This window comes from Notolabrus celidotus, chromosome 2 (genome assembly GCF_009762535.1).
Source record: "Notolabrus celidotus isolate fNotCel1 chromosome 2, fNotCel1.pri, whole genome shotgun sequence".
NCBI lineage: Eukaryota > Metazoa > Chordata > Actinopteri > Labriformes > Labridae > Notolabrus > Notolabrus celidotus.
In genome coordinates, this window is record NC_048273.1 from 16,523,847 (window position 1) to 16,542,967 (window position 19,121).

Sequence of the window (19,121 nt, forward strand, 5' to 3'; positions counted from 1 at the left end):
ACAACAATCAAGATCAACAGAACAATTTGTTCTTCTTTTTATTAAGACAATATGATAAAACAATAGACTTCATCAGTCACACAATCAGTTCTGTCTTATAAATATCAACTTCTATCACATCCTACCACAACCACTCACTCCTGACTCACAGGCTGCAGTTGTTTCACTTACCCAGCCATGAAGGCACCTAAACTTTTACACAGTTTGGTTTATCACTCGAGCCTTAAGGCCGTTAATTATGTTACTGTACTGTACACATGCAGCTGCATCTTACAGATCATTTGTTATTTGGCTTTCTGGAAAATGTCTCAATAATGTTCATCCTGCAGGCTGCTGAACATTGATCTGTACAGGGACTGGATATGAAGAAGCGATTTCAGGTGTTTTAGTGTCAGTGCCCAGGTTGTGACATCCTCAGGATTTGGAGTAGCAGGCCCTGCACCTCCTCATCCATTCGACCCTGTAAGGCAACACAAAAAAATAAGAAAAATTAAGTTTAAATGATCAAATAGCAAGAACCTAATGCTTAGACACTGTCGGACTAATATACAATCTAAACCAGGGGTTCCCAAACTTTTCGGCCTCTGACCCCCAAAATATAGGTGCCAAAGACTTGCGACCCCCCTGCCCCTTGAAGTGATTCAATGTGCTTAATTTAGCTGGTCTGCAGACAAAGACCCTACCTATATGAGCATGTGGCTGTGTTTCCTGTGCCTTCATGAATGAACTTGCTGCTACTGATGCTTTTGATAATTAACTGTTTAATAATCCTAAACTTAGGAGTCATCTGACAAATAGAAAGGCAGAAAACTCATTACATTTCTATTTTCAAGGTTTTATTTCAAGTTTAGCTACTATTTTTGTCGATATTTTTTACTATAATGGGTAAACTTTACTATTTTTAGATAACTTTGCATTTTTTCAGTATTTATTTGTTCACCACAAGTCAACAAATTATATATAAGTAATACAAAACCAACAAAGAGAATAAAATACAATTAAGTACAAAAAATACAAACATAATAATGATAATAAAGGAATAATCATAACTAAAAGTATAAACAAAAAGGAAGATAGACATAAGGAAACAAGATAAATAAATTAATGAATAATAACTATACATATTTTTAGATACCTTTAAAAAAAAAATTCCCCCCAGGGGGTCCCGACCCACACTTTGGGAACCCCTGATCTAAACAAGCTGCTACCAGACAACTTAAAATGTGTCAGTCAGACAAATAATCCTATCCTAAACATGAAGAGCAGAGGAAATACTGGTATACCAGTCACTATTTATAATTGTGACACAGTGATCCCAAACTTTGGACCATTTTTTGGCAAACTAATAAATGCCAGATGTGCTAGAAAAAGAGATCAATCGCACCAGAGAGCCTCACAGTACCCTTGCCCTAATCAAAGACAGTCTTGGAAGGTCCAAGCACAAAACACATACAGGTGTCAAGATCATATAAGAGCCAAATATCTATTGCGCAAGAAACAGAAATAAAAAAAATGTCATTGTCTGAAAAAAAAAAAGCAACTATATTTCCAAAAGTTTTCCAAAAGGTCGACACCTGAAAACTCTCACATTACAACCAGCATAACAAAAAAAGCTATTAGTTGTGGAATATGATGAAAGTGATCCCCCTTTCCCCTGCACCTCTTCTGAAATTACATCCACTTTGTCTGGTTAGCAGAGGGATGGACAGATCATTTCCACCCTTTATTGTCTGCACAACAAAGAGGACAAAGTCAAATCCAGCAGTCTGTGCAGTTTACACACCAGACTGTGAGAGGCAGTCTGACAAGTTGTATCTAGGAAATGTTATGACTTGAAAAGGGTTCCAGAAAACAGCCAGGAATACTATCAAGGACTCAAAATCTAACCAAAAAAAAACAGAGAAATACTAAAAAAGTTAGCTTGTTATATTTCACAACGCGCATTTCACTGACCTGCACAGCTGCCAGTAAATGGGAACGGTATATAGTCACCACTTGTTTGTGCTTCCTTTCCCAGTCCTGCAAGAAGAAAATGTTAATGTCATGTCATGATTTGACATTTTGTTTTATGTGAATTATGTTGGTGATACATGCAACATTAGAAGTACTTGTATGTCATCATTTTCTCACAAACATCCCCACTGTCAGTGTCACCTGTAGCTGCTGATGTGAGTATGGCGATCCTGTTCTGCAGTGCCACTTGCTGCCCAGGGTTACCATGATGAGTGGGTGAGGAGGAGGAGGAGGAGGAGGTGATGCCCAGAGGAGGCGACAGAGCTCCTAGGGCCTCCTTAGTCGAAACACCTCCTTAGACAGCTCTGTTATCTGAAGACAGACAGACAGACACATCAGTTTGACAGCCTCATAAGTAGTTAAAAGCAGAAGTTAATTTTCTCTCTGAAACTCTCACCTTACGATCCTTCTCCTTCACCAAGCCCTGAGATTCCTGGATGCTTTTGTGAAGCTCCTGGATGTGGCTGGATTTGGCCTGTAACTCGGAAAGTTGCTGCTGCACAGTGGCCAGCTGGGACTCTGCAACCTGCCGCTCACTCTTGTTAAAGAGGGCCTCCCTCTGCACCTGGAACACCTAGACCAGTAAAATCACCAGTGGCACCCTGTCACTACAGCAGGGACGTCTATATTTGGTTACCACTCCTGTTCACATGCCCCGCTTAAATGTAAGTACAGATTAACATATTGATACCCATATGGGCAGTATAACTCACTCAAGTTCATGCAGAAAAATGTACATGCTTGCCATAATAAACTAGAATAAGTCAACCAGTGAGGCTTCTCACTCATGCAATACTTTCTCTTTTTCTTTGTTCTTTGGATGAACATACCCTAATTGCTCTAAACCTAAAACAAGTATCCCAAAACTGTTGTCTTTTTGAGTTTTTGCTCACAGGAACTTCCACACTCCCTTGATCTACAAACTCCCACTCTGGTGCAAATAAGACAGAAATCAAAGTTTGGGTGGATCTATTTACATTTGCTTTTGTGTGCACTGCCTCCCTCTCCAGCACGAAAACACTAGCTCGTGCTTTTTGAGATAAAATCCCTGTACTTAAATATGAAGAAGCTAATAGGTTACTTTAACATATCATGCCACTAATTATAGAGAAAATTACCCAATCTACACAGACTTGTTTTTTTTAAACAGAATGCTGCTTTGCAGGTAGGGGGTAATGACTCATCAGGAGCCTTTAAAACAAATGCAAATTAAACTTATTGCACCAGTAAGCTCATATAGTACATAAAAGGGTTGATGAAACAGAGGGTGGTACTGAAAAGAGAAAGTAATACACACATAAATAATGTAGAGGAAGGAAAGAGACCTTCATGGAACACGGCTCACTTTGTGTCAAACACGATGAAATCTAATGTGGTTTTAAATGGCTTAAGAAGGGCTAAAGACAGCACACACACACATTTACACACACCTCAGTGCAGGTCTTCTCATGTTTGCGAGTGAGGTCGTTAAAACGGGCTGTGAGGGCATTGATCTCCGCCTGCAATGAGAGCCGTTGGGCTTCGTGGTCCTCCTTAGAGATCAGACCCTGTTCAGCAGCCTTCTGAGACTTCAGCTCTCGCAGCTCCATCTCCTTCTCACTCAGAGCCTCCTGAGCTGCTGCTGCACTGCTTTCACTGGCCTGCAGGGAGCGCTGGAGCTCTGTCTGAAAGCCAGGAAGCAAAGGGATCACTTCAAAACACACTGAAAAACACTTATGCGATGCATGTATTGTTTTATAATCAATGTTTTAACTCTTGGCTAGGTATGAGGTCCATCATATAATATGTCTGAAAACTCCCTTTGTGACCTTGACTTTCTCGTGTTCCTCTTTCGATACAGCATCCTGCATGGTCTGCAGTTGGCTCTCTAATCCTGTAGCCTGCTCCTCAGCCTGATCACGCTGGGTCTTCTCCTCCTGAAGCTCCTGCAGAGTTTGAGCCAACTGTTCTGACACTGCGGACAGCGCCTCCCTATGCTTTGACAGAGGCACTGCATCTTTCAGCTGCAGAGCGTCTTGTGCCCGGCCCTCGCGCTCAGCACACAGACAGTCCAGGGCCTGGGCTGCCTCCTGCCTCGCCACCTCTAGTTCTTCTCTCACTGCTGCCAGGGAGCGTCTGGAGTGATCTGATTGGATGGAGACATGATTAGTCACAAGAAGACACACATTTTTTTGCACCATCTGTTGCACCCATAAGCTTTCTCAAAGTAGAATACAAAACACTGCACACCTGTTATGACTGAGGGCTCTGAACTCTCTGAATGCTCTTCCTCTTCATCCTCCTCTTCTTCAACTCCAGGTGGAGGAGGCCTGAGTCTCTCTAGATCCAGGAGGGCATTGTTAAGTCTTCTAGCCACGTCTGCCCGCTCCCTGGCCAGCTGCTCGCACTGGAGCCCAAGAGCCACCTGCACTTCCTCCAGCTCGGAGCGGGCACACTCTTTCTCAGCTGGCCCTCAAGCTCTCCCAGTCGCTCCTGCAGACGGCGGACCTGGTCTCCTTCTCCTGCTGCTCCTCCCTCTTTCCCTGTTGTCCTGCTCTCCGCCAGGTTTGCCTCCAGGTTGACCACTTTTGCCCTAAGGAGCTTCACTGATTCATTCTCTTCTTCGTCTTTGTCTTTCTCCTCTTTTTGTTTTGTGGACTCTCTCTGGACCAGAGCAGCCTTGAGTTCCTTTACTTTCTCTGTCAGCTGTTTGATTTGTCACTGTCCTGGCTGCTCTGGCCTGCTGCCTCGCCCTGTCTATTAGCTAGCTCCTCCTCCAGCTCGGTCACCCTCGCTCTCAGCTGCTGTGCTTCTTGGCTAGGTCTCTCCAATGCGGCCCCTTCAGTCCCACCACCTGCTGTTCCACTATCCCCCTCACCACACTCCACAGAAAGCACCCCAAGGCGCATCTGCTCCTTCAGCTCCTCCAACTCGGACTGGGAGGAGGCAAACTGCTCCGTCAGTCCACGAAGCTTCTCCTTTAGAGCTTCCGTACTCTCTGCATCTGCACCAGCTCCCTGAGACTTTGCATCAACACTGCAGAACGAGACCAACATCACAAAGGTTATCTTTCAAGCACAAACTAATAAGTAATACAATTCTCACATCAAAGAAAAGGGAACAAAACACATGTTAAAATCCCACCATGACACTCGTAGGGGTCATTTCTACTAATGACCATAATTACGAAAAAACAATGGGTTAACCAATGAAAATGTAGTCTATCAAGTGTAAGAAAAGACTACTAAATGTCCACCACAGTTTTTTTAACACATGGTGAAGTCAACTAATAGTTCAAAAACTTGAAGGTACTTTATTACCAATATATAAGATGGAGAAATGTATCAAATGCTTGCTTTGGGAATACAAAAAAAAGATCAATGTTTGCACTTTTTCTTTAACCGCTGACAACCAGTATTGATTGAGATGTCAATAAGTACAGTAACTTGCTAATGTAATGCGACTGTAACTCCACTACTGTATGCAGAAACTAGTGATGTCTCTAAATACTTTTCAAATTTAATATTGCCATTAAAATGAGAGTTTATAGAGAGTATCATCCAACCCATTCTCCTCTACTGTTCCCTCTGCTACTACAACATGCTAACTGTCTCCAACCAAAACCAACTCACACGCACCACAAACACTGCCACCAAAATCACCCACCTCCAAACACCCAACCTGCCTGACCTCAACAACAGAGCCATCAAACGCAGAGCATGCACTATAACACTGGACCCCCAACACCCCCTCTACTCAGTCTTCACACTACTCCCATCTGGTCGCAGATACATACTGTAGGCGAGCCCGGTTTGGAAGAAGCTTTGTCCCGTTTGCCATAGCACTGCTAAATAAAATGCCCATGTAATGAGTCCGGTGTGTTTATATGTGTCCGGTGTGTATATATGTGGGATGATGTGCACCATTGTTGTGAGGCTGGGTGGATGTTAATTGTTTATTTGTGTTTTATACATGTATTCTTGTACAGACGGTGAAAACAAATCTCCTTATTAAGGAAAAATAAATCTTATTAATATAATCTATCTATCTATCTATCTATCTATCTATCTATCTATCTATCTATCTATCTATCTATCTATCTATCTATCTATCTATCTATCTATCTATCTATCTATCTATCTATCTATCTATCTATCTATCTATCTATCTATATATCTATCTATCTATCTATCTATCTATTACTAATGTCAAATAGCAGAAAACTACATAAGATCAGTCACTGGACTCTTCAGACAAGGTTACGCCCAGCTCTGCAAAGCAGCAGCAGCATCCTAAGGGAAAGAATACTGTGCACAGTGAACACACACATTGGCTGATGATCATTCAGGCATACCATTTCTGATTGTAAATACCAGCATTATTTTTCCCTTCCAGAGGTAGAAGACAAGAATATATTGATGAGTTGTAGTCTATGTGCAGGAATGAAAACACCGTCCACCACCAAGACTAGAAGTTCTAATCTGAAGAAGCATCTAACCAAACAACATGTTTCTACAAAACGAGCTGCCAGAGAGCCCGGCACTGCAAACACCAGGTGCAGCTTATGTGAGCTCAGCAGACCAAGAAGGAGCCACTCCATCCAAACAGTCAAGGCTGGATTTTAAATCACCGCCTGCTCCACAATCTGTGAGCCATGAAGGACTAATTAGACTGATTGCAAGGTATGTTGTTAAAGATACGCTTCCCATATCATCAGCTGAGTTTACTGCTTTAGGAACGAATTACCATAATATGATTGAAACTTGTCAAATGCATTGACTTATTAAGTAATTCAATTACTTTTTTAAATTGTAACTCCTAAATTATGTTCAGTAGCTTGCTGACAAGTAATCGACCAACAGATCATTCTAACAGTTCATTACAATACTATTTTTAACACTTCATTATAAAAGGTAAGCAAAATGTAAGAAAGCAAAAGTATAATCTAAATGAGGTCAACACTCCCCAAAATCTATTATGTCATGGATACACATTCCCTGCTAAAGCCTTCTGTGCACAGCAGGAAAAACATAAACGCTCAGCACTTTTAAAAATGGCCCTGACGGAGGCCCTGAGCAGATACTGCTGAGACTTTACAACTGGTATTAGCAAAGGTGTGCACATCTCAGATTAAAGAACTGGTCCAACACAGCAGAGTTCAAGTGAATGTGACCTGTACTGGCTATCTCAGTCTACTGCTCATAAATGTGCCTAAATGTATGAGCCAATGTTCTTACCACTCCTCAGCCACACTGGATGCTTCTTCTGAAGCCCGGGCCTGAGAGAGGCGCTCCTGGACAGCTTCAAACTCTTTCCTCAGGGTCTCGTACTGGATGAGGGGCACAGAGTCCGAGCTGGAGGTCTGCATGTCTGTGTCATCCTTCTCAAACATCTCTAGCATCTGTACGCAACACAAAGGAGCACAATTTTTGATGAAGAGTTTCATTTATAAATGATTAGTTCATTGCAATTTCACACCACCCTTGTCACATGATCTGTAAATAGTAACCTCGAGTCAATATGAGTTATGGAATCTGGTCATATAAATCTCAGAAGTTTTTAGCTCTATTTTACGTCTGACCTTCCTTCACAGACCCAATTTCTCTTTGCTCTCATATAAGACCTACATTCCTGTCTGGCTCTTTCCCAAACAGCAGGTCTAAACTGAAGGCCATTCATACAGTGATGAATGAAAAACACCAGAGCTGAATATTTCAAGGAAAAAAACATAACCCCTCAGTGCTCCATGTAGCATGACCCAGTTAGTGAAGTACATGCCCCCATGTCGGCATCTGATGCTGCTCTGTTCTATTTATACTTTTATGAACACTACCTTAATGCATTAGTGTACCTGAGTCATAAAGTTTAAGTGGTCATGACTAATACTTGAGTCAGTGACGTTTAGCCACCCCTGAACCAGTGTCTTCATCTCCTGGCGGTGAAACATTTATTATTCACTTCACTACCTTAGAAGTGTGCGTGTATGTGTGCGTATGCAGAAGATAAAAGGGGGGGCTAAAAATTGTGATGACAATGTCAAATATACAGAATATATATTTTTTGTGTGAGCGTATTTAGTGTGTATACATTTGGTCTGTTTCTTGGAATGTGCACTCTTCCTGACCTAACCTGCACTTTGAGAACCAGTTCAGAGTTTTGTGAGGCAAGTTCCTCTATTTGTTTGCGCAGCTCAGCAACAGTTCCTGGGTCTGCAGAGGAAAGGCGGGGCTGGGCTGAGTCAGTGTCCGCTTCACAAGTGGCCTCATCAGGGGAAGGAGAGGCTCTGGAGCGCTTGGAGAGCAGCTTCTCTAGAGGGAATGTCAAAGAGCAAGCACAACTTAAATAAATCTGTGTTCTTCCTGATGGGGCTGACAAACAGTAAGGCACACACACAGAAGTATAGAAGTACACACATCCTTTTTGTCGTGCAAAGAGTGCATGCTCAAATAGATAGCATACCTGGGAAGTCCAACATTTCATCCATGTCTTCAGAGTCGCTTGCCCCAATGCCATGGCCTCCCTTCAGCTCTTCAATGAGCTTGTCTCTGTCTGCCTCTGCCTCTGCTAGACGCTCCTTGAGTTGAGACAACTACAGAGCACATACATGTGTAACAATGGTGGTTACTACAAGCAACATTCAGTCTTCACTAGTAGGAGTTGTCTCTGGTACAATCCGAGCTCTGGTGTAGGCTTACATTACATCATGAAACATACATACAAGATATGAGTAAAAAGGGATTTTTTGAACTGCTCGCAGTGCAGTACCTCCTCTAAGGCAGAGATGGCACTCTGTTGCTGCTGCTCCAGCGCTTTGATCTTCTGGAGCAGACGGCCTCTCTCCAGACGCAGCCGCCTGATTTCCTCAAACACCTCCTCATCCTCTGGCTAACACAGAAGCATTAAATATGTGATATCTGAATTTCACGTGATTTGAAGGGATAAAAAAAAAAAAGCAAGTATAACCGAGGAGAAATGTACAGTGCTAACCTGGGCTGGCTGCTGTGTTTCTGGAGGCTGTGGAGAAGGGGACTGAGACAGGGGCTCAGGGGACTGGGCAGATGGAGCAGGACTCCTTGGCCGTGGAGTGGGAGGCAAAGTTGGGATCTTTGGGATTGAAGGCAGAATAAAATACACCAAGTTATTAAAGACAAGTTTTTTTGTGATTAACCCCTGAGCGGCAATCCTGTACTACATATCTATTAAGGGGTTCTTATTAAATTAGCATCAATACGGACACATTTATACCTTGTTTCTTGTCACATTATACAATATTGGCCAACTGTTTTTAAAGTGAGAGAGGCAATATTAATTTGAGACCAATATTTTTGTTTGTCCTGAAAAATTCTACTTCTACTAAAACGATGTCAACTGATAAATTTGGTCAGGGGGAATCATATCATTCCATAGTTCACAATTGAAAGATACTGTAAGCCATTAGGGGTGTTGGTAGTAGACACTGCTTTCCACCTGAAGGCAGGGGACCAGTAATATAGGTCAATACAGTCTTCATTTACACTAATAAGGCTGTGAGGGTACATCCACTGAGAGGTTGCTTCTCACAGTACCTGCAGAGGAGAGCGGGGCGGTGGAGGAGCTTTCCTTTTGCGGGGGGTTGTTCCCCCTTGCACTGATGAGGCACCTGAGGGGATTTGGGGAGGCTGCATGGGAGTGGAAGGGTGATCACAGACAAGCAGAGGTCAAGCTCAACTTAAAAAAATGGGAAAACAGAGGGAACTCAGATAAGACATGGTCAGCAACAAAAGGGAACACAAGCCAATGAAAAGAGAGCAGACCACAAAAACAATGACCTCATATTGGAAAACATGCACAATATGATCGGCAAAAAAGAAGGCCATGATCTCATTTGATGTAGGGAGTGATCCATCACACAGCTATGCAACATTACCTCTTCGGCTGCGCCCTCAGCAGCTACGTATGCAGAGAGGAAGAGACAGAGCAGTACACTTAAAACTCTTAACCAATGCAACTATATACACTCACTTTGTGCCACTTTCCTAACATGTAGGTCATATCAGTGTGATTAATGCACCTAACCTCCAATCATAGAATAAATGAAGGCGGTCAGACATCATGTGCACACTGAGTTTTTTTCCTTCACCTCTTTTTTTTTTACAACCACATCTGTTTTCCGTATATCAGCGGTGTCTTTGTTGGGAGATAAAAGTGGAACAGGCCTTTCTCTCTTTTTCTGAAACCCCCTTTAGAATCACACCCAGCTGTCCTCCTGATCCACTTCCTTCTATTACAGTAGCTTCCTGGGGGAGCAGAGACACCACCAGGATCCAGAGCAGCACAGACACACGAAAGCCTTACGCAGAGGCTGACAATCTGTAAGACTCTGCAGCCACATTTGCTGAATAGTGATGCCATTTACTATCATTGGACTTTAACTCCACTTGTTTTCACAAACCTAATATTGCTTGATAAATAATAATACAATAATAGAGCAAGGCAGTTACTCAAAGGTTTGCACACTCAGGTTGAAAAAAATGTGACAGCTTTAACCGTGACTACCTCTTCGGAAAAAAAATAGACAACAGGCCTTGTTCTTACCTGGAGGGACTCCATTCTCCAACATATGAATGATGCTTTGGTTGCCTGTAGTTATGCTATAGTCCATGGCCTTATGTCCAAGAGCGTCTGCAAGCTGTGTGTTGGCTCCACCTCTCAGTAGAGCTTCTACGGTCTCCATACTGTCGCTCTCACACGCCAGCATCAATGCAGACCTGCAATTAACAAAACAAGAACTTTAGACTTTCAACCTACAACATTTTGAACTGTAATAAAATAATCCTGACTACAACATTTAGGTTATTTTGCACGGTGAACTGCAGCACAATTTAATGAATCATAAGGCCCTTAAGAATCGTATTAAACCTGAGCCTGGGGCGACAGGGCGTACTCCATTGCTGCTCCTGCCCTCTGGAACTCTCCACCCAAACAGACACGCAACTCCACTGACCTACAAACTTTCAAATCCCAGCTGAAAACTCACCTCTTCAGAACTGCTTTTAACTGTTAATGTTTTATATCCACTGTGTTTCTATTTTTGTTTCTTTTATTCTGTCTTTTAATGTGTGTTATTTGTGAATTGCCTTTGAGTTTTTGAAAAGCGCTATATAAATAAAATGTATTATTATTATTATTATTATTATTATTATTATTATTATTATTATTATTATTATGAGAAACCCTTATATCGATCTTTTACTCTGTTTACAAAGGGATAACTCTCTAATCATCCATTACAGAGAGATATCTGAGTCAGAAATGAAAGACGTTGGCCCCTGCAGGAGGTCCCAACCTGCATCCTTCCAAACCCACCCCATAGACAAGAGGCATTCAACAGGAATCCTTACTCTGTCCTTACCCAGACAACCCAAATTCTGTGAGAATTGTCCTCATGTGGTGTTTGGTTCTATAGTGAAGCTAAAGGAGCTGTTTTAGTGCCCCGGTTGGGCTCAGCAAGCCCCCACTGTCAAACACTGTCATTTTGTCCGTCAAAGCTTCTGCCACAACTACAAGAGAGCAGGCACTGAGATAATTTGGGGACACAGCAGTGGCCCCACTGTCTCCACAAACCCTGACTGCCACACAGAGGAGGAGAGAATCTGTCTGGGAGGTTAGCATTAACAGTCCTTTACCTTTCCTGGTTGTCTTGAATGTTTGCATCGGCGCCTCGGCCCAGCAGAAAAGCACAAAGCTCCACTCTGCTCATCTGTGCTGCAAGGATCAGAGGAGTGGCCCCGTCCTGACAGAGAGACACAGGTGATTATCACAAAATCCAGACCACGGTTATAGCAAATTAAAAGTCAGTGAAATAAAGCTTAAAATAATGCAAATAAACTCTTTAGCTTGCCTCATCCTGGACATCCAGACTAGCTTTAAAGTCCCACAGGGTCTCAGTGCAAGATAAGCAGCCACTGACTGCTGCATGGAAGAAACAAAACAATGGTTTCCATCAGGTAACAACATACAGAACATGAACACAAACCATTACAATTTAAATGATAGATAAAGGATTAATATAAGTTCAGCTTTTTAGTAAAGTTTTCTTTGACACTGACTCATTTTTGATACCTCAAAAAAGTTGAATGGGATATATTTGCATGCCGTTTTACTGTCATGTTACCAACTAGTGTTGTATTGCAGTTTGTCACTGTTACCTGCATGATGAAGCGCTGTCCTACCAATGCTATCAGTGCAATCCACTGTTAATCCTTCCTGTCAGTGAAAATAGAGGTATCACAGCAACAGAAAAATCAATTGTGCTAAAAGCAATGCAAAGCAAAGGCTGTTAGAAATCTGAGTATGCTGTGGTTTAGTTTTTCACCTGTAAGAGTCTCTTCAAACACTCTGATTGGCTGTTTTGGCTGCGAGGTGCAGAGCGCTGAAGCCTTGAAGCAGGTATAGACAGACATTCATGAACAGTCCATAACACACGAGTCAACAGCCTTGGGTGGTGAGATAAAAACTTTTGATTGGGTGATAAAATACCCTACCAGCACCATCAGTGACGTTCACATCTGCTCCTTGAGCGATGATGACCTCCAGACAGTCTAGCCGGCCTCGGGATGCACAAAGGTGGAACCTGCCAGACGTTGAAGGACAACACACATCATGAGTGATTACAGGTGAGAAATGGGAAATGGTTTCTGTTTAAAGTGAAATTCCCGAAACTTCAAACTCCAACTGCAACTCAGTTTAAGTGCCATAAAAAGTTTTGCTTGTTCTACAAGAAATAGCTTTTTTCACAATAATCAACACTCAGTGACTGAAAAATGAGTAAATAATGTGTCGAACTCACGCTGACTTGCCCTCAGCATCCAGTTTAGTAGGACAGAGACCTTTTTTGATGAGGAGAGCCATAACTTTGTCAGGCTCATTCTGCTCCACAGCCTGCAGGAGCCTCTCATCACTCTTATTCCAGTCCTGACTCTGAGGGGGGCAAGGCAGAGGACAGGTCAGCACCCTGAACCGACCCGTGGGAAAATGATACCAAATGCATTTTTCATGCAAGAAAAAAGAACAGATGAATATGCAGCATAGTGATATATAAGATGTGGTGTTTTTTTTGCTGCTTTAGAACAGTTTTACAAGTTATAATAAAGTATTTATAAGACATAAATCCATTTGATAAGAAACAAATAAAACTAATCAACCTCCTTTCATTATTCTATAATAACATTCAAAGAGAGAAGATACCTACTGGCAGCGGCAGCAGACTGAAGCAAGGACAGAGTCGCTTCATCAGGCTAAAAACAGGCTGCTGAGGATCCATACCAGCTAGCAGGGCATCAACACTTAACTAAATACGGCTAGAGAGCTTTGAGACACCACTGTGTGTCCTGACTGACAATTCACACTGTATCCTGGCTCAATCTCAAATACACACATGCACACTAGTTACTGCAGAGAACTCTGCTACCCATAAGTTTCTCCGACATACCCTTTAGAGGTCATAACTGCGTCTCAGTGATCAACATAGCAGTGATTTTTAATCCTCTGATGAACTGAATATCGACCCACTTAAAACTCAGGCATAACAAAAGTGTTACTGCTATTTGCTCTCCTCACAACATCTTCGAGTGCACTGCTCCCTCTCCGCATCCCAAACATGATCCTGTCATCCTGCTTCGGCAGCTAGCACAGACACGGCACAGGGACACGGCCAATCTTCAGCACCCTGCACCTCACACACACATGCAGCCACCTCCGTCCTCCCCTCAATGTCCTCTTTTCTCTAACCTATTAATTTCTTCTTCTCTGGGGCAGGCTTCCTCCTTCTCTCCATTATTAACATTTTTTTGGTCAGGTCCTGTACAGTATCCCACTGGCAGCGTCATTCTGTACCGTAGTTCTGTTTCTCTGCAGTTACAGAGCAGGGCCTGTGTGATGTGAGGACTCAGCAAAAGGAGAGAAACCGAGCTGGCTCTGTTCGGAAGGTTTGGATTGTTATTTACAGGGAGGAGGGGATACTATGAGACAAACAAACACGCTAAAAATGCTGTAAGGCAATGGGGTGCAATGTGTCTCTTATACATGGGAAACCTTTGTGTGTGTACATAAGACTTCAAGAAATCATATCTGTCAGGTTGACAGATGGATAGTTTGATTGTAACAAATGACAGACCTCCCTGAGCAGCTTTTACATGATGCATCTTGTCAGCTTTAGACTTGTCAGAAATGTTCTGGTGGCTAAGCAGTAACAAGGAGATAGATTCCTCTATAAGGTAAAGGTTTTAATGATGCTTGAGGGCATCATCAGGATCTGAATTCTCATATAACAATCTCAAGCAAACAGCTGCTACTTTTCTGTTTGCATGTAACAAGGAATTAGCAACATGAAGCAGGAAGAGGTGTCGACTGGAAGACAAGCCTATAGCTCCCACATTAAAAAGTCCTAACGAGTTACATTAGGTTTCACAGAGGCGACAGCAGGAAAGTGAGGAATCTTTCACTGCTCATGCATGTGTGTGTATGTGTGTGTGGCACCTGTGAATAATTGAAGGCTACCTGAGATCACTGGTTATAGCAACAGTCTGGAGACAGCCCTGCTCTCCTGCTGCTCAGTGAAAATGAAACCAAGTGCCCCCCATATACAAAAAATGGGATCCAACCTGTGATCTTAATAAATGACTACTTCATGTAGAGCAGCTATAATATCAGGCCAATACACAGCGAAATAACGTATATATCTAAAGAGCTTGTTGGCTACAGATGGCAAACAGGTTAACAACTTTTCAGTATACAAAGCTGTAAAGCTCCACATGTCCTAAAACAGGTGGCTCTTACCTCAGTCTTTTTAAACTTTGCCTTCAAACTCTTCATAATGGTTTGAAATCTTCTGTTTAAAGATGAACACTGCAAAAAAAAAAAAAGGAGGTAGGTAAAAGTTAAAGCTTGTTTTGTCTCAATTAGGCTTTTCATTTAATAACCCTTGTCTCAATCATCATCAACAGAAGTCCCTGCTACATGTCAACATGTGGTTGTAACATTTTTTTTAACTCAACACAACTCAACTCAACTTTATTTATATAGCACCTTTCATACATAAAAACATGCAGCCCACAGTGCTTCACAGAATAACAGAGAGACAGAAAACAACAGCAATGGTAAAATTATAAAAGGAAGCATTATAAATAAAATACTTAAAATAAAATAAAATCAACACAGTAAAATTAATAAAATAAGTAAGAGTGGAAAGAAAAGTTAAAAAAATAAGGTAGCGTTAACAAGATCAGAAGAATACAAGAAATAAATGGATAAATAAATAATTAAATTAAATAAATGATTAAAATAATAATAAAAATAGTAAAAATAATAATAATGCAGTACAGGGCTAAAAATAAATTAATCCAAATTAAAAGCTAGATTACAAAGGTAATTCTTAAGTTTACTTTTAAAAACATAATATATAACATAATATATAAATATATTAAATATATTAACAACATGCTGGCAAGTCTAATGCAAGTATACTGCTATAAAGTGAGCTGTTGAAACATGCAGCCTACCTGTGGGGGACAGTCCTGTATCAGGTGAGTGTCTCGTCTGTCCCATTAGCTACTCACAGTCAAATACTGAAGTCACTGCTGCATCGCACATAACAGGAATGCGCCCGCCCTCCCCGTAAATCAACCAATCAGCAATGCGCAAAACGCCGGATCAGCATTTGATTGGAGATGATTGATGATAAAAGCTCGTGCCGAGACGTGAAGCTGTAATTTTGTGCTCGACAGACAAGTCAACAGAAAGAGAAACATTCATTTACCTACAGCTGGTTGTCCTGTCGGTGTGCTTCGTTTTAGCAATGCCTCAAGCTAACAGTTTGACACAGGGGGTTAGGGTAAAGTTCCTTGTTTTGGACATTTTTACCTGGCCAATCACTGAAAAATAAAGTAGAGTTCAACCAATGGAAACACCGGAAAAGCTGGACCCGGAAGTCCGTACTTTCGGACTACAGTGACAGTGTGAGGTGAGTGAAAAAGAATCAAATGTAGGGACAACATTGTTATATTACTCAATAGGGTTTCAAGGGGTGGAACATTTCCGGTGAATTTCCGGAAAGTTTCCTGTAAATTTCCATGGGAAGTTAAGCTGGGGAATTTTGGAAATATTCCAAATTGTAAACTTTCCATAGGAATTATCGGAATTCACTGGGAAATGAGGGTAATTTAATGGAAAGGTATCATATCCAAGCTTAAATATTTGTTTTGTTACAAGCAGACATCCATCCAAAATAATACAATTACATTTGATAATTGTAAGGTAAACATTAGTACAAACATCAAATTTGTTAATATATTACCACATAATATCATCAAAAACTCAGTTTGTGTAGTCCACAGGCTCAGATGTGTGGCTTCAATAGTCTTGTGCTCTGAGCTCAAAATTGTGGTCCAGGATTCTAGAAATCATCTGTGCATGTGATGGAGGAAAGCACAGTGCATGTAGGGGGCGTGGGGTCAATAGCCCTGCAGTAAGCAGTGTGCTATGTGCATGTGATTGAGGAATAGTATAGATATTCAACTGTACTTGCATGAAATCTGTTTTAGTCAGGATTATGCTAAAATATATTTCCCCCAACTATATTTAAGTTCCCTATTATCATATTATTTTAGCCTGTACATATTAGTCATGCCTATTTGTTGTTCTTTGTATTTATAGCTGATGTTATTGTTATTATTTTTATTTGTAGGTCTTATTCTTATGCCTTGTACAAAGAGAGCACAGTTTACTGAAGTCAAATTCCTTGTGTGTTCAAGCATACCTGGCCAATAAAGCTGATTCTGATTCTGATTCTATTAAGAGCCCACCTTCAATTTAGTAAATTCCTGGTTTACTCCCGTTTATTCCCATAAATTCACGTTAATTATCATGGAAAGTTTCCAACTTTGAAAATTCCCGGAATTTTGCAACCCTATACTCAATAAATTTGAGTTCCACTGAGCTTTGAACTAAGTGAAAGATTTTAGAAGGCGCTGGCATTTGGCCTTTGTTTGTTTCATATAGGCCTATGTTATAACTACATTACCCAGATTTTTGGCCATGAACGATATGGTCCATTCAACATTTTCTCTAATTTAAAGTTAAATGAGACCTGCCTCTGTTGACTTTTCTGACTGGATTACGTGCAGTACACACAAACCACCAAATGAGGGCAGTAAATACAAGGCAAAGGGAAATACAGAACCAGTAGGCTACAAGTCTGTGGCGCATCTTCCATCCCAAAATTCGTCTGAAACCGCTGATTATCACAGTTTGAAGTAACATGCACGATTCTGAAACAGAGTCGATAATGTGTGTCAAGCTGCTCATGACTGCCTTCAGCCACAGATGCTCTGCAGCATGTTTGTGAATTGTTTAGATTCAGAAATGATGCCATTCAGCAGGATGAAAAGAGCAACAACTGAGAGCTGAAGTTCAGAGGGAATGTCACATCCATATTTAGCACTTCATAATGAGGGAGTCTTATTAATTTTGAAATGTTCCACCGCGCCTTGTTGTGTCTGTGTGATTCAATTAAATCTTTGACTCCTATGCAGCAGTGTTTATTCAATGCAAAAACACAATGACTCGTTTCTGACTGAGATTTTCACTCACTGGGATGTGTCCGGATTTTCCATTTCTGCTCTTTCTCTGTGCTCTCCATGTGTCCTCATCTCGCTGAGTGTGTGTGTGTGGTGTGTGTGTGTGTGGTGTGTGTGTGTGGTGTGCATGTGTGCGTGTGCGTGTGCGTGTCTCTGGTTTTCCACCTCTTGTTCAGTTTAATTTCCCACAGCTCTTGCGCTCACCTTGGCCTAGATGGAAACTGATTTAAAATGTATGCTTGGTATGTTTCTGGATTGGAGGGTTAAAAGTGGCGTTTAGACTGGAGGGATTGTGCAGATGAAAAAAGAAGGTGTACACCTCAGAGGAGGAAGGATAAGGGGAATGTTTCTGAAGTATTGAAAGATAATACAAGAGAAATGATTCAAAGAGAGGAAAATGTTGGTAAGGATGGCTACAGAAGCCTAGATGAACCAAAAGAGAGTCTTTCAATCATATGAGAGAAGGAATTACTTTTCTGTCATTTTAACTTGTTGGAAGAACATATTCTCATACAGGAGCAGCATTTCTACTTGCAAACGTTCACTTCTTCTATACTGTGTTGTGCCAACAAGATCTAAGTAAGCTGATCTCCAGAAGACACGGCCCTTCACACAGCTATTGATCACTCTCCCACATGATAAAAACCTATCCTCACAACATACGGATCTCGTTCCCACAGGATTAAGGTGTTCTCAGGATCTTGTTCTGTCAGCGTTTAAAAAAACCAACCTTTTGGGAGGACAGCTGTGCAGCAGAAGTGAGACATAAAACAGGAACCATGGAGGACTTCTTTTTTCTGCTGTAAAACAAATTTGACAGGCCCTTGGCTCTCACTAATGTTGAGAAATTGATCCTGTCCTCAAGTTCCTACTTCTTCATCACTAAAACAGATACAAACTGGACTGCAGGGACCTGTCTTCAGTAACACACCCTCTAGGACTTCAGCTCTCCCCAACACTGTAAGACTTCTATTTTAAATAGATACGAGTGAATTTGAATCCAGTACTCAGGGAACACTTGAGCACACGGACAAGACGATCATGCAGAGGGATGTGAAGGTCTTGACAGGAAGATGTTGATGGCAGTGGTGATAGCAGTGGGGGTGGATTCAAGCTCAATGACCTCATCCAGGCTCCCGCCCCTGGGAGAAAGTGAGCTCATGAGTGTCGTAAAGAAAGAAGCGTTTACGGTCTTTTAACAGACTTAGATGGCTTACCCACTGTAGCACACAATCCAATTAAAGCTTGGACCCAGGATAATGGGACATCTGTGAGAGGATGAAACTCATTCAGAGTGAGGGATGAAACAAACACTCAACGATATGTTGTTTTTCATCAGAGTGGACAGGCTTAACTGCTTTTTTTGTGTGTCTACACCTCATCTAAACTTGAAGGATGCTGGGAGTCTTCTCTTTCAACAAGCCCTATTTATAGAAAAGCAGTTACAGATTTGTTAACCTTCAGGCTTTTGTAGTTATAGAAACCTAAAGTTACAACATAATTCAAATAAAAACC

The 19,121-nt window shown here is 41.6% G+C and overlaps 1 protein-coding gene across 1 annotated transcript; it reads right to left on the reverse strand.

Moving 5' to 3' along the window:
* Nucleotides 1-7: 7 nt before the first annotated feature.
* Nucleotides 8-15,920, reverse strand: LOC117832550 (ankyrin repeat domain-containing protein 24-like). Its single transcript, XM_034711734.1, is given in 27 exon segments — nucleotides 8-460; nucleotides 1,954-2,026; nucleotides 2,163-2,295; nucleotides 2,298-2,325; nucleotides 2,411-2,587; nucleotides 3,444-3,677; nucleotides 3,822-4,138; nucleotides 4,243-4,440; nucleotides 4,443-4,709; nucleotides 4,712-5,028; nucleotides 7,230-7,393; nucleotides 8,122-8,300; nucleotides 8,452-8,581; nucleotides 8,758-8,877; nucleotides 8,980-9,096; nucleotides 9,558-9,650; nucleotides 9,899-9,921; nucleotides 10,567-10,739; nucleotides 11,658-11,764; nucleotides 11,873-11,943; nucleotides 12,180-12,237; nucleotides 12,347-12,384; nucleotides 12,387-12,410; nucleotides 12,516-12,604; nucleotides 12,821-12,951; nucleotides 14,809-14,877; nucleotides 15,531-15,920. Coding segments are annotated over 26 exon segments (3,366 nt in total). The 5' UTR covers nucleotides 14,845-14,877; nucleotides 15,531-15,920; the 3' UTR covers nucleotides 8-391.
* Nucleotides 15,921-19,121: the final 3,201 nt, after the last annotated feature.